The following is a 26,397-nucleotide window of genomic DNA, read 5'->3' as shown; positions in this document are numbered from 1 at the left end:
ATAAAAATAAAAAATAAGCTTTTGATTAAAAAACTTAATTGTTTTAGAATTTACATTTTTGCGCGTTTGCGTACATCGTGTTCTACCATTTTTAACTAGAGCTCGCACACAGTCCTCATCTTCTATGCTTTAGAACCGTGGTCGGCAAACTTAAATATCTTATTGCTTGGATAATGTTTCAATTTATGATCCACGCTGTTCGGATTTAAAAAATAATTTTTCAAATTTTACTATTAAATTAAAAAAAAAAATCAAATATTAATTCCAAACATTTTGGATTAAAAATAAAAATTTTAAATTTTAGTTCTGATTTTGCAATTAAAAACTAAATTTTCAATTAGATTTTACATTTTTAATGCCTACATTTTGGCTTAAAAATTAAATTTTTCAAAATATAAAATTGAATTTCAATTTGAAATACTGATTTTTAGTTCGGATTAAAAATTTAATTTCGTGGATTAAAAATTTGATTCAAAAAATTTGAACAAAAAATTAGATTTCAAATTGGAGTTAAAATTTTGATTTCTTGAAGTAAACAAAAAATTAAATTAAATTTCAATTGAAATTTCTAATTTTTAGATTCTTAAATTTAAAAACAAAACATTCAAGAAAACTAAAAAAAAATTAAATGAAAAATAAAATCAATTGAAATTTTAATTTCAAAATTAAAAAATATTAAAAATAAAAAAAAATCAATTAAATTTTAAATTTTTAATTCCGATTTTGGGTTAAAAAGTAAACATCTAATATTAAAATTTTAAAGAAAAAAAATTCGCAAAATTCTTGAATTAAAAAAATAAAAAACAAATTTTAAAAATTACATTTCGATTGAAATTTTAATTTCAAACTTAAAAAATAAAAAAACGTAAGTTACAAAAAAAAATAAAACAGTGATATTTAAAATTTTTAATTTCGATTTTGGGAATAAAAATTAAAATTCTAATATTGGAATTTAAAAAAAGAAAAACATCGCAAATTTCTTGAATCAAAAACTAAAAAGAGATTGAAATAAAAATAAAACTACAATTGAAATTTTAATTTCAAAATTAAAAAATAAAAAAGTTAAAATTAAATGAAAAATAAAGCAATTAGTATTGAAATTTTTAAGAAAAAAATTCGCAAATTTCTTGGATTAAAAAATTAAAAAAAAATAAATTTCGATTGAAATTTTAGTTAAAAACATAAATAAAAATATTAAAATGAAGAAAAATTAAAAATTAAATTTTTAATTCCGATTTTGAGTTAAAAAGTAGAAATCTAATATTGAAATTTTAAAGAAAAAAAATTAGCAAAATTCTTGTATTAAAAATTAAAAAAAATGCAAGGAAAAACAAAACTTCAATTGAAATTTTAATTTCAAAATTAAAAAATTTACAAAGAATTACAATAATAAATATAATTTAATTTTCAGATTTTAATTTCGTTTTTAATCTAAATTTCAATTCAAAAGTTTTGAAGCAAAAAAATCACAACCCGGCTCTTAACAATAAACTCAAATACATTTTTTTGTTTATGTTTTAATGTTTTTAGTTTTTCTTTATTGTTTGTAGCTTTCTCACTTATTCTCGAATACATGTTTTAATATTTGTTTTTATTTCATTGAATTGCAACAACTCACAAAGTAATAATGCCGTTTCACAAGATACTTGTTTGTATATTTTGTATACATATACATATGTATGTTATATACGTCATAATATATTTATATATACATAACTATGTATGTATGTATGTAGGTATATATGTATATAATTAATGCATCACTTTTGATGCAGGTGAAATTTTTTGGGAATCGTTATTACCATGTACTTATTTAATTAAAACAATTTATTTACTTTAAAGTAATTTAATATCATACTTTTTAGCTCAGCTGTTGCTCGAAATTTTTGTTGTTGTTTTTCGTTTTTGTTTTTATTGTTGTTGTTGTTGTTGAAAGAAATCCACATTTTGCTTAGATTATTAAACTTTTTTCTACTTAAAATAAAATAAGTTTTGAAATGGGGATATTCTTAGCTGTGTTTAGCGCTAGCTGTTTCTGCTCGTTAAGTTCTCATTTAGTGGCTGTGGCGCTTATGCACGCAATACGCTTAAATGTAATAATAATTAAGTTAAAATTAGAAGCGTTTCAAGTTGTTTTGCGGTGTAGTGTTTTTGTTTTTTGTTTTTGTTTGCCTTGTTGTCTCTGCCGTTGTTGGTAAAATTGTTGTTTTTGTCGTTGTTGTTGTTATCGGTGCATAACAATAAATATTTTCATTTTGTATTCAACTAAACGCATTTGCTTCATCATTTACGAATTTCGCTGTTGGCTAATTTATTTATTTTTGCTTTTCAAATAAAACTATTTCGCAATTTATAGTTATAGGTTTTTGGTTATTTCCACATTTGATTCACGTCTTCTATCCAACAACAAATCGGCGCCTTCGTTATTGAACACTTTTCATTTTCACTTTCATTTACTTTTGCACCATTTTCATCAACATATCGGTCGACAAGGATTTTGGTCGCTCAATGGGCAGACCCAAGGCACGATCCCAGATCAATGAAGCCAAGACACCAAGCGCACGCGAAACACCGAACAATACGGTGTAGTAATTCATTTCTTTCATGCCGTAGTATTGCAGCAATACACCGGAGTGAGCATCTACATTGGGCCATGGGTTCTTGACCTTGCCGGTTTCGGTTAGAATTGGTGGCACAATCTTGTAGATCTTCGACACCAGTTGGAAGAGATCATCGTTAGGCAGGTGTTTGAGCGCGAACTCACGTTGGCAGGTGTAGCGTGGATCGGTCTTACGTAGCACAGCATGACCATAGCCGGGCACAACCTGTCCCGATTTTAAGGTCTTCCAAACGTAATCCTTCAACGCATCCTCAGTTGGGTTGGCACCCAATTCCTTTTGCAATTTGCGCAACCACACCAACACTTCTTGATTGGCCAAACCGTGCAATGGACCAGCCAAACCGTTCATGCCAGCAGCGAACGATAGGTAGGGATCGCTCAAAGCGGAGCCAACCAAGTGCACAGTGTGTGCAGAAACATTGCCACCCTCGTGATCGCTGTGAATGGTCAGGTAGAGACGCATCAATTCGGTGAATTTGGGATTGTCATAGCCCAGCATTTTGACAAAGTTGGCAGACCAATCCTGACTGGAATCGATCGATTTGGAGCCTTTGCCACCACGATAGGTATTGCAGTAGATGGTTGCCGCAACGACAGGCAATTTGGCAATCAAGTCCATGCTGTCCTCGTACACGTACTCCCAGTACTTGGTCTTGTGTACACCCTTTATGGAACCAAATAAAAAAAACATATAATTTGCATTAGTTCAAATTAAGTGTAAAATAGTTTACAAGAAGCGAGAAAAGTCTGCAGACTTCTCTACTTACCTCTGAGTAGGCCTTAGCGTATTTGCTGTCGTGATTCAATGCGGTGACGGCGCATGCGAATTGCGACATTGGATGCAAAGTGGTGGGCATGTTATTCAACATGGTGACTACATGTTGTGGCAGTGCAGCGCGTTCGGCCCATTCCTTCGACAATTGTTTGACTTGTCCCTTGGTTGGCACATCACCGGTAAGCAACAACCAGAAGAGACCTTCGGGCAATGGCTCTTCACCGCCTTCGGCCTTGGGCAAGACCTTTTGGCATTCGGGAATGGAAAGACCGCGGAAACGGATACCCTCATCGGCGTCCAACACGGAGGTTTCGCAAACGAGACCCTTAATGCCACGCATACCACCATACATCTGCAAAGAAATAGAGCGTAAACAACGTGTTAAGCTTTGAATTGATTTTGCTTCTCAGTCAAGCAGGTTAAGGGGTTTACTAATTGTAGTTATTGTATAATGAATAATATATTGCAGAAAAGTTATAAATTTATCTAGAATGCTGAAAATAGAACTAGAAATTATGCCAGTTTCGTTCCGTTACTTTTTATATCCTAAACAGGGTATCTTAAATTTGCCACGAAGTTTGTTACACGCAGAAGGAAACGTCGGAGACTCTATAAAATATATACAAAATTATTTTTTAAACATGTTTTATATATTTTATATTATTTTATTATTATATTTTATTATTATTATAATTTTTTTAATACGTTTTTATAATAATTTTTATTTTTTTATATTTTATTACTATTATTATTTGTTTTATAATAATTTTTATTTTTATATATTTTGTTATTATTATTATTTTTTTAAATAATTTTTTTTATACAATAATAATTTTAACTTTTATATTTTTTATTATTTTAATAATTTTTTCAATATATTTTTTTATAACAATTTTAATTTTTTTATTTTTTATTATACTTTCATATTATTATTTTTTAATATTTTTTTTATAATAAAGTTTGCTTTTTTTAAATTTTGTTAATTTTTACTATTATTTTTTATTATATTTTATAATAATTTTTATTTTGATATTTTTTATTACATTTTATAATAATTTTTATTTTTATATTTTTAATTATATTTTTTATTATTAGTATTATTTATTTACGAATATTTTTTTAATAATTTTAACTTTTATTTTTTTTATCATATTTTATTATTAAAATATTTTTTTTATAATAATTTTAATTTTTTTATTTTTTATTATATTTTCATATTATTATTTTTTAATATTTTTTTTATTGTAATAAATTTTTCTTTTTTTTAAATTTTATTAATTTTTATTATTATTTTTTTTAATTTTTTTATAATTTTTTTTTTTGTATTTTTTTATAATTTTTATTTTTTTTATATATTATTATTGTTATTTTTTATAATAATTTTATTTTTTTTTTATTATATTTTCATTGTATTATTTTATAATAATTTTTTTTTATAAATTTTTATTATTATTATTATTTTTAATTTTTTTTATAGTTTTTTTAAATATTTTTTATTATATTTTATAATAATTTTTATTTTTATACTTTTTGTTATATTATTATTTTTTTTTTAATATTTTTTATATAATAATTTTTATTTTTATATATTTTATTATTATTGTTATTTTTTTTATATTTTTCTTATAAGATTGGTTTTTTTTATATTTTTTTATTATTATTATATTTTAATAATTTTCTTATAATAATTTTTAATTTTATATTTTTTATTTAATTTTATTTATATATATATTTTTTATTTAATAAAATGTTTTAATTTTTTTTTTATAATAATTTTTATTTTCATAATTTTTTATTATATTTTATTATTAATATTTTATATAAATATTGCATTGAATTGCAAATGTGACTTATAAAGCAGTGTGAATTTATAGCACAAGAATACTTGCCATTTTAAAATTTTCTTTGCATTTTGACCCTTTGACCTTCGCGAAAGATGCCAGCAGCGCAAATGTTATTGCTAAGTGTAAACGACATGTAAAATTCGCAGTTACATATAATATATTTAATATAAGTACATACATATATTTGATTGAATTGACCACACCCACGCTGTTTTATCTAAAGCAATAACAATGGCAATAGCATTGCGTGACGAATTGGCGTAGCTTTTGCTCAAAAGAACGAGATTGCATTCTTTCGCTATTGTTATGTTTTGTTTTTTTATTAAACAAGCAGCATTTTATTTATAGTATTTTTTAAATATATGCCAGTATGTGCTATGTATGTATATTTAAAAACTACATAGTATATATATATATATATATACCGATACATACGTATAGTATGTTTTTATGTATATTCCTATTGAAATGGCCAAATGCCAGCAATTATCTAATAGAAAATTTTTTAGTTGCAATGGCAGTTTTTTAATATATTTTCTTGTTCTGCTTGCAACTGCTGTTTTTTGATTACATAATCACCATTTGCAAGTCAGAGAAATAAGTATACAAATATATTGTATATGCTTTCACATATATTTTTAAGGGTCATATATAGGGTTATATTTGCGTATGTAGTATGTACTTATATGCAAACATTTCTAAACACATATATGTATGTATGTATGCATGTATGTATTGTTATTTTGGCACAAATTTTCATTTCACTTTTCTCTCATTTCCTCAAATTCTTGTATTTATACGCTTTCACATATTTTTTTGCTAATTTTTTTCTTGAAAATTATTGTATACTTGAGTTGCAAATATTTTAGGGTGGGTTTAAGTGAAAAAAAATAACTATTACTATAGATGAATGAAAGTAATGTTCGAAGGACAAATTTTAAGGAATTTTGATTTTTGACAAATGCCTAAAAAAATTTGTTTTTTGTGAAAAAAGGTATGCCACTGGCTTAAAAAATCGATATTGTTATCGAAAATCTTATTTCTTCGATTACTACATGACAAATATAGCTGAGAAGGTCGTGTTAAAATTTCAATTCGTTTGGTCTAGCCATTCGCAAATAATTTCCTCACGGACTATGAAAACAACGTTGCGAAAAAAATGCGTTTAAAGTTTTGGGTAATCGGCTACCAGTTTAAATTAAAAAATTATTACAAATACGCTCATATCACCGAAGCTATTTGCCTGAACAATTTCAAGTTTTCGCAGAATATTCTCAAATATATACATTCAATATTTACACAAAAAAAATAATAAATAGATTTTTGAAATTCACAATGGGCTACAACCGTTTAATTAGCTATTTAAATTAAGTTACATTTCTTATTTTGTCTCGATTAAAAATTTGTTATTATACATATAAACAATTGCTTGCATTATATGTAAAATAACAGTTTACTCATTCAAAGAATATTTGGCTAAAACAGCTATGCTACATATTTATAGCAGTATAAATGTTAACGCCTTATCAGTAAAAGTTAGGTGTACCAAATTTATGATTTTTTTGTGTTGATTATACCAGCAATGTAAATGAGTCTAATTTATATAGCGATAGTGCTACTGTATAAGAAAACAAAAAATATGGTTGTCGTCTAGCGGTTTAATTTTTGCTATCAGCATTTTTTATTTGATAATGGCGTTTAAAAAAATAACTAAAAAATTTTGATAAGGAAAACTTAGTTACTTAATAATTATATCATAATTAGCAATATTTTGATTAAAAATGGCATGCGTAAATTTTACCACTGCTTTTTTTTAATTTTCGTATACACATTTCAAAGCTCTAAATTTTATAACCTCAAAACTATTTATGCTTGCCATATGAAATTCATTTGTATAGAAATTTTATTGCTAATACATTATTATTTATTGCCAAGTCATCGTATTTAAATAACAAATCATGTGAAATTAGAATTTATATATATATATGCATTGTTTAAAATTAATTTCACACCACAGCGCCGCTTGCGGCTATTTCGCTTTGCACTAACTTTCTAAAACAGTCGTTTCGAAAAGACAAATATTGCTAAAATGTGTATAAAATACTTAATATTATATATATTTTCGTATAAAAAATTGTTTGAACTTCAACTCGCGCGTTTTTAGCGTACTAAGTGCGCTGTTTTTCTAAAACTTTACTATGTGGCGTTTTTCGCTATGGACTTAGGCGCATTTACGCTATGCAACTAACTGCTAATTTTAGTTATCACGTGTTTTAGAATATATTAAAATCTTTTTTGTATTACAAATCAATAATTTTTTTTTGTGCCCACAATAATTTTTTTTGTACCCCCCTACTTACCATATCAATGGTGGTTTCACCCATTTTGGTGGCACCATATTGCTTCCTGAAGTTCTTTACACGCTCCTGTTCGGCTGGAATTTTAGCAGCGAGCACATCACGCAAGCTCGAATCGGCAGAGATGAAACGCACCAAAAGGCCATTCAGTTTCTATAAATGCAAAAAAGCAAAAAAAAAAAAATTAAATAAACTACATAAAAAAAACAATTCAATTAATTTAAATATGTATGTATATTGTAAAAGAAAAATGCTTTCCAATACTAAACGCTACAATTTGAAACGCCAATTGCAAAAACTTCATAATAAAATCGACATTTCATTAACCAGCAGTCGCTAACCGCTACGTACGCAGCGCGCGCCTTTAATCAAACGATCCGCTACACAATTCCATTTCAAGGGTCAAACCAACAAGCGAATTGCGTGCGCCAAGCCATTGCACATTATCACTTGGCCGCTTGGCAGCCGAAGCCGAAGCGCGGCTTGACAAAAGCAACAACGTGTGCTAGCGCGCTGCATTGTTGTGTAATATGTCATTGTCATTGAATTGTACCCAACAGTTTTGATAGCGCTTAAACGTTGCGAAATTTCACCACATGTTGCGACTGCCTGTCTGTCTGTCCGTCTAGCACCTCAGTTGTGCAAGTGAGCGTAAAATGTCTGGCAGTCATAAATCTTTGCAAGTGATAAGCAGCTTGCTGCGTATACTAACTACTCCAGCCGCTACTCTGTGATAATATAAAAAATACTTGTAGTATTCAAATGATCGTAAAGCGTGGACTTGTGGCGGCGCTAGATGGGCTGATACGCACACTGCACTACACTATATACATATACACGAACAAATTACTTGTGGAATATTTTCATTTTTAAATAGTGTGACTTTCCATACATATTTATGAAAATTCAATGTCAATATAGACCTACATACAAACATACAACATGCGCTGATAGCAAAAATTTTAAAAAGTAGTGATTTAAACGTGTTCCTTACGGCGTGTCACATACATATTTCGGTATAAAAATATAAAATTTGACATTTAAGCATGTGCAAAGGTCTAATGGATCTGCAGCACACTATCAAAAAAATTTTTTTTCACAACGCTATTTATAGGTAGTGAATTTTCTAATTAAAAAAATTTGAATTCTCAAATTCATTCAAAAAATTTTGAATTCTAAAAAAAAAAACTTTAATTAAAAATTAAGTTTGAAAATTTTTTAAAAGTTAAATATGAACATTTTATTTTAAAAATAATTAATAATTAATTTAAATTTTAATTCACTTTTGACATTTCAGGGTTGCGAATTTTTTAAAAATAATTTTGGCAACTGTTAAAAAATTTAAAATAAAAAATACAAATAAAAATTGCCAATTCTGAAGCACAAATTTTTAAATTTTATTTTTAGGCCTAAAATCAAAATTTTCCAACTTCAGGCTTGCAAATTTTCTAATTAAAAATTTTTGTATTAAAATTTTTATTTTCAATTTAATTTATATTTAAGCTTATAATTAAATTTATATTTAGTGAATTGAAGTGCAGCGAAAATGTTAAAAAATCGTAAATGAAATTATTAATTGCAAAATCGAAATTAAAAATTGGAAATTTAATTTTCATACCAAAAATCAGTTTTAAAATGTGACAAAATATTTTTTTATTTTAAAAATTCCAGCAAAAGTTAAAAATCTTATTTTTCAAATCAAAAACTGGAATAAAAAGTGATAAAAACAATTAAATATGTAGTTATCAAAATTTTTAGTGCTCTTCTTTCAAACTAATACATATAAACTACATATTTCTAGCAAGTACATACATCAAGTGGCTCACTTTATAGGTGATCTCCGCGATTTAAGCATTTTATACATGTAAACAGTGGGCTTACCAATTTTGAATTTATCGAAAATCGATAATTATCAACAAATGGCCAGTACAATGTAAATGCTTTGTTTACATTTTAAATGTCCCACTATAAAAACATTGTTATAAAAAATGTCATAAAAATGATTTTTAAAGTCCAGTGAAACCGTTATTCGTGTAATACAATAAAACTTTGGTTAATAGTCGCGCTAACGTAAAAAGCTTAATGTATGGAATAGGTTGGGTAATATACATACATAAGTGTTGAATAAATGTCTGGGTGATACCGAGGAAAACAGTTTTGTGTAATATTTTATACATATGTACATACATACATATGTGATCTTTGCAATATTTTTTTTGCGTTTTTTTTTTGCTTTAATACGTTGCAAGCATTCAAACTCCGTAGACTTTACGCGCTGCATTTGCAGCAATTTTACTATGTAATATATTTATAAACAAGTAAGGAAGGGCTAAGTTCGGATGTAACCTAACATTTTATACTCTCGCAAAGTCAAATGGTATACTCGTTTGAGATTTCTTTGTGGATTGACTGATATTTTCGGTAGAAGGTCAACTATAGGCACTGGGGTCCACATATTTAGTACTTAGGGGTTTGAACAGTTTTGGTTCGATTTAGACAATTTTTGGCCGCAAGGTGGCATACTTTAATTGCATTATTCACGCAAAGTTTTACCCGGATATAATCATTGTTACCTGATTTGCATAGTGGAAAGTGAAAGAATCAGATGGAATTGAAAATGGTGTTACATGGGAAGTAAGCGTGGTTGTAGTCCGATTTTCCCATTTTCGCACTATGGCATAGAAACATGAAAAGAACGTTATGCACCGAATTTGGTTGAAATCGGTTGAGCAGATCTCAAGATATGGGTTTTTTCCTAAAAGTGGGCTGTGCCACGCCCACTGACTAATTTTGAACGCGGCTCCTATAAAGCCAATTTATACCATCTCAGAGATAAAATTTAATGTCTCTGGCGTGTTTAGTGCTTGATTTATCGCGGTTTTAGTAGTTTTTAACAGTACCGTTATATGGGGAGTGGGCGGAGTTGCCACCCGATTTCAACTATTTTCACACCGTCAATAGAAGTGCTAAAAGCATTTGCTTCTAGTGAATTTTGTTATTATAGCATTAGCGGTTTAGGAGATATGAACATTAAACCTATTAGAGGCGGGACCACGCCCACTTTAAAAAAAAAGTTTTAACTGCAAATGCCCCTCCCTAATGTGATTCTATGTACCAAATAACAGTCTTGTATCTTATTGCGGAGCTTAGTTATGGCAAGTTATTTGTTTTTGATTAATGGCGTTTTGTGGGCGTGGCAGTGGTCCGATTACGCCAATCTGCAATACCAACCGTCTCACGGTACCAAGAAACATGTCTACCAAGTTTCATAAAGATATCTCAATTTTTACTCAAGTTAGAGCTTGCACGGACGGATGGACGGACAGACAGTCACCCGGATTTCAACTCGTCTCTTCATCCTGATCATTTATATATATATAACCCTATATCTAACTCGATTAGTTTTAGGTGATACAAACAACCGTTAGGTGAATAAAACTATTATACTCTGTAGCAACAGGTTGCGAGAGTATAAAAATTTGTATTTTAAACGACTTCAAGCGTACACATTCCGCCATTATGCTGATAATGCAATCGGCACAATTTCATTTAATTTGCAAAATATGAAAATTAATAATATACATATAATGATTGGAAAAATGACAAACGGCGCGAAATCTTATGACCAAGCAGCGATAAGTCAAAATGAATACGAAACTATGAGCGCATGCTTAGACTTTGTTCACAAGAGGACAATTTTGTTGCACAACCCGGTTTTTTGTAGGCGAGAGGACGTCAAGAATAGACGTGGCACGAGTTTGGGTGGCACGCTTTGTGTTCTTGTTCGTAACAGTTCGCTGCTACGTAATACGGCATGCCTTTCTATTTTGAAATTATTTTCATGGCTGTAATCGCGCTCGGTTGGAAATTAATATTTACATTATGTTCGGAAATTCGGGGCTGTATGAGAATAAAAACTACATAATCAAAAATAGTTTTGTGCACCGCGTACATGCAGCGTACAAGGATTTGAGTATATAATAAGAAAGAGAATGCAGAAAATTGTTCGACTCTAGTTGCCGCACTCGTGTCACACGTGTGAACGCAATAGGCAATAACATAAGAGAATTTCCTTAAAATTAGCGAGAAACTTACCGCGTATAAACACAGTTTTAGAAAGGCTTTGGCGGCAATGCTCGTTTGTGGAGCGTAGCTTGTGTGTGCGAAAAATATAATAAATATAATAAAAAGCAAGCAGCCCTTTTTCTGCCGTTGATGGCAATATAGCGCTTGCCTACATCGCTAAATCTATCAACATACAACCAATTTGTGCGATGATGACAGCGATTTAATTTAAATATGCCAAGCGTATAGATGCATATTGCTACAGAAACATGCATAAACAAGCATGTGCTCGCTAAATGGGTTTGTTGTCACCAGAGTGCGGCAGTGGGTCAATGAATTCGATTGACTGTTGAACTTGCTGCGCGCATATCGACCCTGGCCGTGAATGCAATGGAAATTTACACGATTTGTGTTCGCAAACATTTTGCAGTTTTTTTTAATTTTTTATTGAGCATTATAAACAGGTGTGCGGTTAAAAACTGGCTTTAGTGGTAGGATGGGGGAAAACGCAAACATGCGTGCCGCGCGCAAAAAATTAAATTTAAAAAAAAAACGCTCAAAATAATAGCTGCTGATCACGCTATCGATAGCTAGCTCTACAGCGCTAATGAATTTGCTGATTTTTCACAGGAAATTTCACGAATAATGCCAGTGATGTTTCAGCAAAAAATAAACCAGTTTGCCTTCAAGCTTCAGAATGCAATTGGAAAATAAGCGTGTAACAATAATAATATTGTCTATAAACTTCGTGCCTATTTACTTACTAAATTAATGAATATAAAATACATGAACTTGCACTTCAGCGGCAGCGACTAACGAGTGCAGCGGAAATTGCCGATAATTAGCAATTAAATAGTAAGCTTATATGTAGCACACGAATACGCATATAAAGATGTTTGAGAAAGAGATAGCATGCTGGAACTTTAGTTTTTACAACCGTTAGCATTAATAGCGCACTAAGCAGTTAGGCGCCTTGAGATGTTATGCTTTTGATAAAGTTGCGCTTTTGTTTGCGGTTTATTTATGGCGTCATTTGCTAGCGCTGACTGCGATTAATATTTATTTTTTTTTTTCGCTTGGCATGCATTTGGCAATTAAATGACTGACAAATTGCACATGTGATTTGAATTAAAGCTGATATGTGCTTATATAAACTGTTGTCATGAACGGCAACGACATATATAATTTTTTTTTAAATCATTGACGCCGTTGCTGTGAACATTTTGTGCTCAAACTCAAGACCTCATATGGCAAACTGTTTGTATTTGTTAAGATATTTCCCGAAATTCGGCGTAGTTTATTTTCAAAAGCATAATTAGCACAAATTTCATGAATATTCCGCAGTAATACCCCACGTTAAAACATGTTCAGCTTCATTCACAATTAAAAAATTTTTTTTTTTTGTCAAATATTTCATATTTCTATTTGGTACAAAGCACGCGCGTATCACTTGCTAAAATCAGCTGATCGCACGACATCAAAATGACTACTAGATTAATTGATATTTGCGAACACGTGTTGGCTGCTGTCAATTGTTAGCAAGCGAAAAGACAACGCCGCTAAAATAATAATTTCGTGCAGCGAAAAAAAACTAAATTTTTTTTGATTGGCATAAAACGGTAGCGGCTGCAAGCGATACGCTGTGCACTGCATGTAAATAAGTGCTGCGCTGAAACGAATATATTCATGCACATAAATTTGCATAAATACAAATAAACAAAAATTTAAGTTCCTCCAGTTCAGGCAGCTACAATCCACACTTTTATCACAATTTACATAAATTGTTTGTAGAAAAAATCGCAATTTTCTTGCATTTCCGCAAATCTTTTGCAACCGCATAAATCATACTCAATAAACGCAAATCAAAGCAAGTGCTAAGCGTATGGTAAGGTGAAAGGCCTGAATGGCAAAAACTGCTGTCGCTTGAACTTCAGCTTCAGCTGCTATTTTTGAGCAGAACAAAATGCTGCAGCAATTGCATAATAGTTTTGCACCAACTTTGCTTCATTGAGCAGCGCTTAGCACGTCATAAGCCTAACAGTATTTGCTGTATGTATACGAGGCATTGAAGCGGAAAATATTATATGATATGGTGTTAAGAAAGCTTAGCTGTAACAAAAAACTACAAATACGGCTGGTGTAAGGTGAGCGCGTTTGTCGGCGCTCAGGTGACAAAGTTTAATTAGTTACTTTTTGTTTTGCTAAATAAGTGCGGCGTAAACAAAATCAACAATCATGAATACGTTAAAAGCTAGTCAGTTTAACATTACACCGTATTTACACACAGCTTTGAATTATATAATTCAAGAATACACTTTTGTTGCATTTTTTTTTGTTTTTGTTTAATTGTCATTATTAAATAGGTCGATTTTGTGTGTTGAAAGTACATATGTATTAGGTTAATATTGTTTATTAAGGGGGTATTGGTGAAAAATGGCGTGTTCTGGTGTGTAGGATAACTCCCAGTAACCCGAACTGGAAATTGTTGAGTGATCCTTGAAGAGAAAAAGTGTAGTTATAGCACTACGAGAGGATTTTGGAAATTTTTTTTACACAAAATGGCGGCTTTTTGAAAAATGTGTTCCATTTTTTCCCTATTATTTTGCAGTTCGGAATTTTTTAAAAATACAAAAAAAAAATTGTTTCCAAAAATCCTCTCGTAGTGCGATAGTATAATGTAAAAAGAAGCTCTGTATAAAATTTCAAGTAAATCGAGTGAGTAGAACTTGAGATATCATGCATCATGTTTCTAAAATAAGTAGTTAAGAGAAAAACGACTTTAAAGCTCGCGCCGAGCTGCCAGTCGACTTTGTCGGCGCATCACAAAATGAGCTGTAATTCCGAAAATAATTGACAATTTTTGCGACATATTCTTAAAGGGCTATACTACAATAATATGCAAAACAAAAAAAATCGATTTTTTTTTTACTTCTAAACCAGAATACCCCCTTAATAAAAAAAATTGCGTCTAAAGTAGAGTTTTGTGCTTCAGTCATAAAAAGCCGGCGTTTTAACCTTTCAAAGACAATTAAAAACTAGCTTATAACCAAAAATAATGAGCAGAAATTGAATCTAACGCTTAGCCAAGTTGTAGCTACCAAATTCGTGTAGTTATGTACGTACATATGTCAGTATGTAATAAATAGAAAAAAATCGCATAGCTTACTACATATATAGTAAGATAGACAAGATGCACTGATACTCGTTGTGGTTTTACTTTTTCTAATAGCGCGCAATTGAAGCGTGTAATTGACAAAACCAGAAACAAGCTTCTGTGACAAAATGGTTACATATCAATTATTTATTTATAACTAAAAACATATATATATATATATATATATATATATATAACACAATTATAGATTTCTGAGATTGCCGATTAAAAAATCGTGTTATCGCCCATTTCCAATTACAACTGTTAATTTCAAAGAAACATGGTTGTGGCGACCATTTAATTTGAATGCAACTCTGTGCTGGTGTTATCAGTATATAAAAATAAAATATTGTAATTTTAATGAATATATTTATAAAAATATGGATATTATTTCATTTTTAGTAAAACATATATGGAAAGGCGGTTCCTTTGAAACTACAGTACTCTAAACCCGCAGAATAAGTGGAAAAGGAAAAAATTACAATTGTTTTCTTTTAAAAAATGCCTAGTACCGTTATCTAGAATGCAAGAATTCGAGATAAAAAGAGAGCCAAGATAATGTATAGATATAATAACAGTTGTTTTTAAGTTTCATAAATTTATTACTACTACTTTTAAAGCATTTAAATATGCATTGCCGGTCATTGTCGAATTTGGCACAGAAAATGTTGGCGTGCGACACTCGTCATTTGCACTCATGGGGTTAAATAAAACTGACAAAGGATCAAATATGAATCTTACAAGCGCTGACAATCAAACAGCTGTTTGTCACAGCTTAAGCGTAAATTGTCAAAATGCGCTGCAAACAGGTTGCAAACTGCGCATAATTCCTAACAAGTGTTCAATTCTTTAAATCCACTACAGATTAAAGTATCATAAAATAATTTGAGCTAATCAATTTCATATGGATTATAAATTTCTTGCAATATACTTGTCTACATATACATATGTATTACATTATATATTTATGAGGTATATGAATATGGAGACCTTGAAAATGTGTGAATAAAAATTGTCAACGCGAACTGATAAGCTTGAAAACTCAGATAAAATCATAATAGTTTGGCAAATATAATTAATCATATAGAAATATTGCGTAATCTTATCGGATCTGATAGCAGCAGGAAAAATTACAACAAATTTGTAGATACGAGTATGATTGTATATACACATACATATGTTTGTATACATAAATATACATATACAAGTACATATGGACGAGTGTAGTTGGTTATGCATTAACGCAAAAAAAAAAAATTTGAATGTTCGCACAAATACTTGTACAATAAAACGCTGTCTAATGCTTGTAGATCATTCTTATTATCAACATCATGTGATTTTGGGACGATACCTACGTTTGCGTTTTCATTTATATTTACATTGTGGCATTCGCAAACACGAGTGCTAACTGATAAATCAGGTGAATGTGGCATACATATAGCCATTTTTGAAGGTGGGTCTAACTAATTAGATACGTTTGCTGTGTGTGGTACAGACATACACGCATATATGTATATGTTGCAAACCTGCCCCTTTCTTTATTTTATTATTTGTTTATCATTGCTAAAAATTGCATTCTATTTCCTAACCAATACGGCACAGTTGTAGCTTTATAACCTGCAGGTGCGCTATATTATAATGCTGGCTCAGACGCAAAAACTTTTGTTGCTACTAATAACTAACTAGTAGTTTTTAGACAAAGGGACGACGAGCAAAGACGTAGAGCACCGACTTGCTTTGTGTGCTTGTACGTAACAGTTTGCTGCTATGTTACTCGGCATTCTATTTCATTTGTTAAATTACTCCATGGTTTCGCTTGTAACTACGGAATACCAACATTTTCTTTGAAACACAAGCCATAAGCACATTTTAACGCATTTCTTGCTAACTTAAGTGCATAGCACACTAAATTATGTGAATTTATGTCTTAGCTGTTGCATTTTTATAGCAATTAGCATTTTGTGTCTAGAGAATTTAAAGTATACATAAACAATGAATTATCGATTATTTACTAATGCATCGATAATTATGCATTTAGTTGTTTTCATTTAGCAATAAATATGATTGTAACACAAAATGGTTGCCCATATGACAGCAAAATGTTGCATATTTTAATTTGCCTTACAAGTTTACAAAATTATAAGGCAAAGATATCCAAGCAACTAATTGACATATAAAATACGCATTTACATACTTAAGTTTTCTATACAACTGTAGATTAATGTACGCATCTCAGCGCAAATACTTTTCTGCTGCATTGTGCAACATTTGTAAATAGAATGTTGAAATGTAGCCTGTTACTAACTCATTTTTACTGATTTTACAATTTATACGTACATTTCGATGTGGCAAAAACTAACTAAATGAATTGGTGGTTTAAAATCATGTTTTGAGCACAAAGACGACTGCGCGACAGCAAAATTTTTTTGTCGGCAAATGTCGTCTTGAAGTCAGCTTTGAAGACGATAGTGACATATGAAACAGCTGATGTATGCAATTTAGTTGTTGCCGTACTGAAACCTGTCACTTCAATGAAATTTAAATATTTTGCTCGAAGTGAAATTTTTTGTGCAAAAATAAATTATTGTAATAAGTCGATTCACTGGCTTTCAATTATCAATTGTTATTACAAGTATAAATGATACATCAGAGCTATTTTATGTTTCTATAATAATAATTTATCATAACTTTTGAACCTTTTATGATAAACTTTAAATGTATAAATTTCTTCTTTTTTTGCTCATAAAATATAAATATAAAAAAAAGTAAAAAATAAATTATATATAAAAAAATAAACATATACAAAAGAAAATATAATAATATAAAAGAAATTAAAAAAAAAAATTATATATATAAATACAATTTTTTATAATTTTTTTTAAGCCTTTTCCATACATTTTTTTACATCACATATTTTTGAAGAGCATACATACATACAATTTTCTAAAAAATCTACCTCAGTACTATTTTTCAATTCAAAAAGTCGTATATATAAAAGTATTAAAAAGCGAACTTTTAGCTCACATTAATGTTGTACAAAAAGGAAAATAAAGACAATAAAAAAACACATAGGTATGACTAATAAAACGCTGTTTAAAAAAAAAAAGAAATCACGCAAAAGTAAACAAACAATTCATTATCAAATCAGCAAGTCAACAAATATTCATAAGTATATACATATATAATATATTACCACACGAACTATTTATAAACTTAAGCACCAACTAAGTACCCGCCTTAAGTCGCCTTGATTGAATGTGTTAACTAACGTCACTAAACCAGCTGACCAACTGTCAAACATAAAATAATGCAAAGCTGTCTTAAAACACTCGGAAGCTAGTAACTTGATAGCTTATTAGCGAAATAACGGTATTTACTGCATATTGTCGTTACTGAAAAGTTGACAGCACAAATTACGCTGCACGCGCTAAAATATTTTATCTTATCGTAAAACATAGAGTTCAAAATTGAATAAATACGGCTGAGTGGGCCGTTAGTTTTTTACACACTATGCATTTGGTGCTTTTTATGGGCTCAATAGGAGCGCCATTGCACAGCTGCTAAGCGCAAATTGTGCGACAGATGTGCTCGAGTTGAGATGCTTATTTTGTTTTATGACTGCATGTGTGGTTTTTGTAATTTTTTTTTGCGGTACTCAACGACTTAACAAATTATATATTTTGTTAAATTGACGTCAACTTAGTAAATTTTTAGTTAAGTCTGTGCATGCAACTGTAAATTATATGCAGGTTTCTGTGGCATACAAGTAAAATAAATTAGTTAATATGGCATGCGTGACTATATAATTGCAGTTTATCTATTTTGTCATGAGAATGCTGGTGGCATCAGTCAGGCGAGGCGATTTATGCAGGAAAAAAGATTTATTTAAAACAAAAAAATAAAAAATAAAAAAATTGATAAAAATATAAAAAATAACAACATAAAAAATTTTAAAAATATAAACATAATAAACATATAAAAAAGAATATATAAAAATATAAAAAAATATAAAAAAAAATATAAATATAAAAAAAATATAAATATATAAAAAATTAAAAATATACAAAATTAACAATATGCATATAATTACAACAAAAAATAAATTTCAATCAAAAATTAATTTATAAACATATTACTCTAAAGTCACAAGATGCAAATGCAACTGCAAAAGCAAAAAGAAAGTCAAAAACTTGTAATAAAATATTTAAGAGATTCCATTAATTCTCTCATAAAAAAAAAAAATTATTATAATAATCAGATATCTCACAAATCTCGCTCTTCTCTTACTCTCGCTCGAAACTTCCGTTAAAACTTATAAACCCGCATCACTTCTTGATGCAAAGTGGCAGCGCTGTGTTAGTCAAATACACTATTCACCCTTTAACGCGTCAGCGAAATTAATAATAACACAATCAATTTAGAGATTTTAAAAATTTTCCAAGCGTTGCAAAGAAAAAATACAAAGAAATTGCGAATTAACAGAAGGAAAATGTTTTGCACTTCTAAATGTGTACGTCATGTTTACGTAACAGACGTTGCGGCCGTGCTAAATATTTCAGCTGGCTATTGTTGTTGTTATCTTTCGTATAGGCGTATTTTGTGAAAAATCGATAAATCACTGAAATGCTGCGAGAGAGCAAAGCAAAATTTAAAGGGGATGATTTTAAAAGTGCTCAATTTTGTGTCTACATATGTATGTATCAATATATGTATGCACATACCATATATGTACATATAACTTGCCGGCAAATGCATTTTCAAATTTATTCAATATTTTTTTTACTCTTTGTTTATACACTTAATTATTCTATTTTTTTCTAATATTTGTGCAAAAATTACAAATTGTGCAAAATTCCAGGTTTTATTATTAACTTTACTGTGTTTACATTTTTTTTGCATATTAATTTGCATTTTTGAACAGTGGCTACTTATAAAAAATTTAATAATATTTTTGTAGAATTTATAGTTGATATGGTAGATTTTCAATATTAAAAACTAAATTATAAAATTTTTTTTTTTTTACAAAACCACACAATTCACATTGTAGTTAATCATTTAAATTAAAATAAGTTTTTTTTTTTTAGATTATATTTCCTTAAATTTTTGCATAAACCAAAAAAAATATTTAAAAATTCAATGCTCAGCTCAATGAAATAACAGTTGAATAAACCGCACACACAAAATTTTTTTTAAATCTCGTATGTGTATATAAAACCAGTTTAATCAGTCAAACATATGCATATTGCATATAATTAAAAATATTTTATAATAAATGACATTATAATTACCAATAAGCTAACTAAAAAGCAATAAACAAATGAAAGGAGTATGACTTAACGTTGCAAATCGGTTAAGTACGAGTATAAGCCAAATATAAGCAAAAATGCACGCGTAGTCGTTTCTTTCTACATTTCCGGCTGCTTGCTGCCGTCTGTTGTACAAGCACTTAATGTAATGACTTTTTGCAAACAAATATGTAGAAAAATAAAGTATTACGCCTTACGCCAGTTGATTTTAATCTGCACTTTTTTGCTGTCACTTTAATAGAATAATTGACATTGCGCATTTTTACTCATAAATCATTTAATTCAAAAGTGTTTGTTGCTCAAATTAACTAGATGCAGTTGTGAGTATGTAAATATGTGTGCAAATATGTGTTTTTGCATTAATTTAACTATGCTTAAAAGCAAATATTTGTTTCAGTTTGCGACTTTATTTTGTTTACAGTATCAAAAATCGATAACATCGATAACAGAGCTTTACATTAATTGTATTGACTATATGAATGTAGTTATAGAATAGTTGTTCGCAACTTTAGCAGAAATGTTTAATTTATTAAATTAATTTTTTGAATAAAATAATAATATTAAAAAATTTTATTTATTTCTTTAACTAAAAAATTTAATTTTAACCAAAAAATATTTTTTAACAACTAATAAACAATTAAATTTTGTAACCAATAATTCTTTTTAGCTAAAAATATTTTTTTTTAGCAATTGCAGCCTTTTTGCAGCATTCGCAGCGGTGAATTATTTGCATAACAAAAAGCAATACATTTTTTTTTTAATAAAATATGTAAAGCAACACATACGTGTTCTTACATTTACGCATTTGGCAGTTGCCCAAATTTGTTGTTGCTGTTATTTATTTTAATTTGAGTTATATTTTTAGCATACAATTCGAAATGTATTTGTGTAATTTTCTTTCCAAAGATGTCATATTATGCCTGCGCCTTTCAAGGTTACACTTTTAATACTTTATTGAACTCCGCAGTATAAAAAAGCATACATATTTTCTTTTTTTATTTTCTTGTTTTTTTTGGGAAATTCGCAAATTATATATGTATTAAACATATATAATTTTGTAATCAAGAAATGTAAATAAATGGGAAGTATTTATTTATTGCTGTAAGCAATAAATTTTCGAAGGTTAATAACTTTTTTTATTTTTATTGTGAGCGCAGCCCCAATCACATTTTTTATGAGTGCGCGGTGTTTTTTTTTTTTATTGCTTCTCGCATTGTCAGTGTCATTAATCGCAACGTCAAGTATTTACACAAGTGTAATTGCATTTGTTTTTAAATTTTTCGATAATTATTTACTTTTGCCATAATAAATGTCGGTGAAAATACGCGACTAATTATCGACTTGTAGCACGATGAAATGCAAGCTCATATGCGGTGTCGAAATGATAAATATTAATACAAAATGGAATAAACTAAATGTGTTTGGAAAATTTCGAAAAATGCTGGAAACCCCATTACGAAAGAGCAAAATATAAATATTTTTTCAAAACATAAAATATACTTAAAATAATTTATATTAGAAAAAAATCGTATAATAAATATTAGAAAAAAAATTTAATGCATAACGAATTTTTGATAAAACGAAAGCATTATCCGTTTATAGATATTTATTTATATATTTTTTATTATAACTACACCCAAACGTCAGCGTTATCAATACAAACGTCATAAAATAATGTTACTCTACTTTCATGGCATATAACGCGTATACGCCCACAAAGGAGAGGGAAAGGTCACGCAGCGAACAAAAATAGCATGCGAAAACTAAAACAAAAAAAAACCGAGTCGAAAAGCCGATGAAAGATAAATAAGAGCAGTGTGCTCACACTCATGTCTGGTGCTGGAAATATTTGAGCTGCGTTCCAAAGGACGAGCCTCCAGCATGCTACGCATTTATTCGCTATTAAACGTAGTAGGAGTAGAAAATTGGGTAAAGCACGTGTATAGAGTTTAACGACTCGTGCGCTGTAGGATTTCACTGCGTGGCGGTGACCGATGCTAATAGAAGACAATGAACTTGTTGTTGTAAAACAAACAATAAGTAAATAAAAATGTAATTCAACTAAAAGATTAAACAAGGTTTGGGAAAAAGTAAGAAAAAAAAGTCATAAAGCGTTAAAGTTGTTAATGAATTGTTAATAAAAGCGGTTCTTAACATTTCGAATTAAATTTATTGCGTAAAAATATTTATTAAAACATCCTTAATTAAACAATTTCTAGTACCATAGACTTTTGAATAAAAAAATTTAAGCTCTAAACAGAGTATAGCCCGGTGTTTATGCCACTTATCGAAAACCGATTAAAAAGTATTAAAAAATGAGTTTCGTGTAAAATTGGCATGTGACACGAGTTTATGTCGGATTTTTTAATATTTAATACTTAAAATAATATTGCAACAAAAACAAATGTCAATAGACTCAAGAAAGGCAGCCACCTATCAGTTTTGGTAGATAAGAATGCATACAAAGATAAAAGATATACGCAGTCATTTAATGCACAAAACAAAACAAATAATACTATAGAACTTCCCATTAGCAACAAATATAAACAGAGATACATACGTATGTACGTATTTTTCTTTGAAAATTAGCACTCGTATTAGCATTGCGCACGAGCCAATAGCCCAGAGTGAGTGCTTTGGGGAAAAATCGCACCTAGTACGACGGCGGTTATGTAACGTAAATTTTTTCTATGTACATACTCAGACATACATACATACATACACACATATGTACATAAATGTGTATAAATACGCACACCTTTGTAACATACTTGTTTAATAATAATAGTATATAATCTTATCACTTCATTCTACTCATAATCGACCGCAATGAGCTTGAAAGTTTTTATGCAGGCAATAATATACGGCAATACTGTGTAGGCGCGGCCGTTAAGTTAAATAAGTAGAATGATAAAAAAAACGTCGAAGTGTGGCGTGGCAATATTTAATTCGGCAATTGTCAAGCAATAATTATGTTATTTCTATTATTTAATGGCCTAAATAATATTTGCACGAAAAAAGTTATAATATATAATTTAAAATTAATTTTAATTAATTATGCTATTTTATTAATAATATGTATGTATATATAACATATAATACCTACACTTGCATAAACGTTTCGGTCTGCTAATCATTTTGACGTAATAAAGTGGTGTGATTTTTTATCGATAACAATCATTTCTACTCTACGAGTATACTATTGCCAAAAAAATAATAAATTTAATTATAAACATAAAATTTTTCCACTAGCAATCGTCTTTGCATAATAGAATGCTGCTTTCACACAAGCAGCATTATGTAATGTCAAGAAAATTTCTTGCTTGCTTTTTACGCAGCCATTGCGTCGCTGTCCACGACCAGCACAGCGATATCGCGCCAGCCAGACAACCAACAATGACGAGCGCACTCGGTTTCTGGCTTTTTGTTTGCTTTTTATATACGTTTATTATTTTATAAATTTTGTTTGTATGCTGCTTAATCACGAGTTCGCGCAATAGTATCGGTTTTTCACTAATGTAAGCAGAGCACTTGCCATTTGTTGTTGTTGTGTGCTGTAAATATTATTTTCCCACGGAGTTTTTTTGCATTATTATTTTGCAATGTTTTTTGTTGCACTTGTAAACAAGCGAGAGCGCTGAAGTAGATACTCTCGAAAGCGGAAGTTCTACTCGCGCCTGCAATACAATATTTGTTGTAAAGTGGTTGGAGAGCGCAATTGAGCGCCAGTGGAAGTGCGTACGAGCGGCGTAGCGTTTCTTTGCGATTTGCAGTTATCAAAGTTTTTTGTGAATTTTGAATTAAGAAAAATTAAAATTGATTAATTAAAATGCGAAGAACGAAATAAAGCATAAATAAAGTAAGAAAATTAATAAAATTTAAGCAAATAGAGTGCTGGTATAGCAGGCGTAAATAATTCGATTAGAGCGCGCTGCTTCCGATTACAGCCATAGTAGCAGCGACTGCGACAACGACAGAGGCAGCGTTTTGTACTCGTATTTACGTGGGAAAATTTCGCTTAAGACGGAGCGCAAACTACTCATATTTTTTTTGCACAAAAGCAAAAATGCAAAAAGAAAATTATGAAAGATTTTTACTTTTGTGCTAAATTCTGCAAAAGCAAAAGTATGCCAATACAAATTCATTTATTTGAACAACAACCATGTGACTGTATTGATTGTAAGCTCTTGACATGAAGAATAATATATCAGCGCAAAGGTTGCTGGCGCAGACGCCGACGTTAGCGCTTTGTGGGGTTGAAATTGAATGGTTGGCATAAATATTATTTAATAACAAAAAAGAAAACAGATTATAAAATTTTATGTAACTAATATGTGGTAAAAGTATGCAATAACATACGAATTTAATAAATAATTAATAAAATATTTTTAATTCAATATATGTATATACATATATATTAAAAAAAAATAACATGAAGATTCTAAAATAAAGGTTTAAATAAATTACATAAATAAAATTAAAAATTTGTTACTTTAAGTATATTAAGAAAATATAAATTAAATTATTTAAATAAATGATTTTAAACAGAAATAAAAAATAATAAATATTACAAAATAAATAAATAATAATTATTAAAAAGTTAAAGTATTAACATATATGTATTAAAAAATCAATAAAATTTAGTGAATAAAACGAGCTCAAAAGCAAAACGTAAATAGTGAAAGGAAACTGTAAAATAATTCGTCAAATGTCTTGTGACTTAAGACACCGTATTATTTTGTCATTTTTGAGTACTACAGCTATTTATGCTATTATTTGGCCTTGTCCTCTAATTCTATTTTATTTATTTAATTTTTTTGGTTTTGTTTTTTTCTAATTTTTACCGTCCGTTTTTTCATATTCACCGTTAAAAAATATATAACATGCAAAAATGTTCGAGAACGAAAAGCAATGTATGTATGCCAACGTTATGCTTAGCGCTGCTAAACCGCGCTGCCAGCACCTTGCCTGCAGCCTTACGTCATGTGGCCATGTTCATTAGCGCTAACGCTCGCGCATAGATTTAACAAATCATACAACACAACATTTCCAATTTAAAATGAAATAAAAATATATTGCAATTCTTCTGCCATTTGTGAAAAGCGGATTTTCTAGCTGTTAGCGCAGTTTGTCTGTCTGTTTCTCAGTCTGCTGCTGCTGCTTCAGCAATGAAAATTTTCCTTACAACGTGTTATGTAAATCGCGCTGCTTACCGCGTGTACTAAATTCACTACATTCACTACCTTTAAAATTAAAAATTAATTTCTTTAATTCTTTTACATATTTTCTAATTTTCTTAATACAGGTAAGTGCAGCATTACAAAGACCAGCAGTCACGTACACACGCACGGTCTATATAAAAAATAACTTTTGCGTCCATGTGCCACCTAGCAAATAGGTTTTACCGCTGCCATGTTGCTGGCGTCGACATTGACTGCTGCCGCTGCGCTTTTGACTTCGCTTTAATTTGGCATTTTTACTATTTTTCTACAATAATTTAAATTTTTTTTAAAAATAATTTTAACAAAGTTTAAGCATTTTTCTCTTCTTACACATATTTAATTATACCGTAATTGTAGTTTTATTCTTATATATTTGTTACTCACCTGCGCTTCGGGCAGCTTACGCGTTGAAATACGATAAATCGACATTTTTCACGTTTAATTGAAATGTGTCAGCAGCGGCGTGTAAATCTTAACTCTTTTGTTAAAAGAAGAAAGTAAAACAGAAAATCAGTAAAAAAAAATCCTTGCAAACGTAACTAACAACAACAAAAATTGCTACAGTAAAATGTCTGCTAATTCTTAATTTTCTTATTAATACTTGCTAATCGCTCAAAATTATTTAAAAGAAAGAAGTTTATGCCGCACACGCGCTTATATTCACAAAATTTCCAAATTTTTATTTTTTTGTGCTTGATTATATGTATTTTTTAACACAATGCTTACAAATTGTGTGCGCTCACGCTATAGCAGTTTGTATATATGTATTATGTATATTTTGTATGTATGTAAGGAAGCGGATTTTGCACTGCCACTCAACCGCACACAGCACAAGCACAGCAATCGCACTTGATGAGTTTACCAAACGGACTGACTGATTGACTAACTAAACTTACTGCCTAGTATTGGAACTGTTAGACCGGAGCGACCACACGGTTCGACCAAACGTCAACTGACTAGGAAAAAGAACAAACTGCTGGTTGTGGCTTCAGCTATTTTCGCTGATACCGTTCGCTGCGCTGGCTAATGTCACGCTAATGTGCCGTATGTGGGC

The 26,397-nt window shown here is 29.7% G+C and overlaps 1 protein-coding gene across 2 annotated transcripts; it reads right to left on the bottom strand.

Moving 5' to 3' along the window:
- Positions 1 to 1,882: 1,882 nt before the first annotated feature.
- On the bottom strand, positions 1,883 to 26,397 carry kdn (citrate synthase). 2 transcript variants are annotated; one of them, XM_014231156.3, is made up of 5 exons: positions 26,240 to 26,397; positions 25,728 to 25,821; positions 7,600 to 7,749; positions 3,388 to 3,747; positions 1,883 to 3,284 (listed from the first exon to the last, which is right to left on the bottom strand). In XM_014231156.3, the coding sequence occupies exons 2-5, from the start codon at positions 25,770 to 25,772 to the stop codon at positions 2,454 to 2,456; spliced, it is 1,386 nt and encodes a 461-aa protein (XP_014086631.1). In that variant the 5' UTR covers positions 25,773 to 25,821; positions 26,240 to 26,397; the 3' UTR covers positions 1,883 to 2,453. The 2 variants fall into 2 exon arrangements, with proteins under 2 accessions (XP_014086631.1, XP_014086632.1); XM_014231157.3 differs by lacking the exon at positions 26,240 to 26,397 and adding an exon at positions 26,070 to 26,230.

Source organism: Bactrocera oleae, chromosome 5 (genome assembly GCF_042242935.1).
Source record: "Bactrocera oleae isolate idBacOlea1 chromosome 5, idBacOlea1, whole genome shotgun sequence".
Classification (NCBI taxonomy): Eukaryota; Metazoa; Arthropoda; class Insecta; order Diptera; family Tephritidae; genus Bactrocera; species Bactrocera oleae.
Note: the sequence above shows the minus strand (reverse complement) of the source record. Positions and strands in the feature narration are given on the sequence as shown.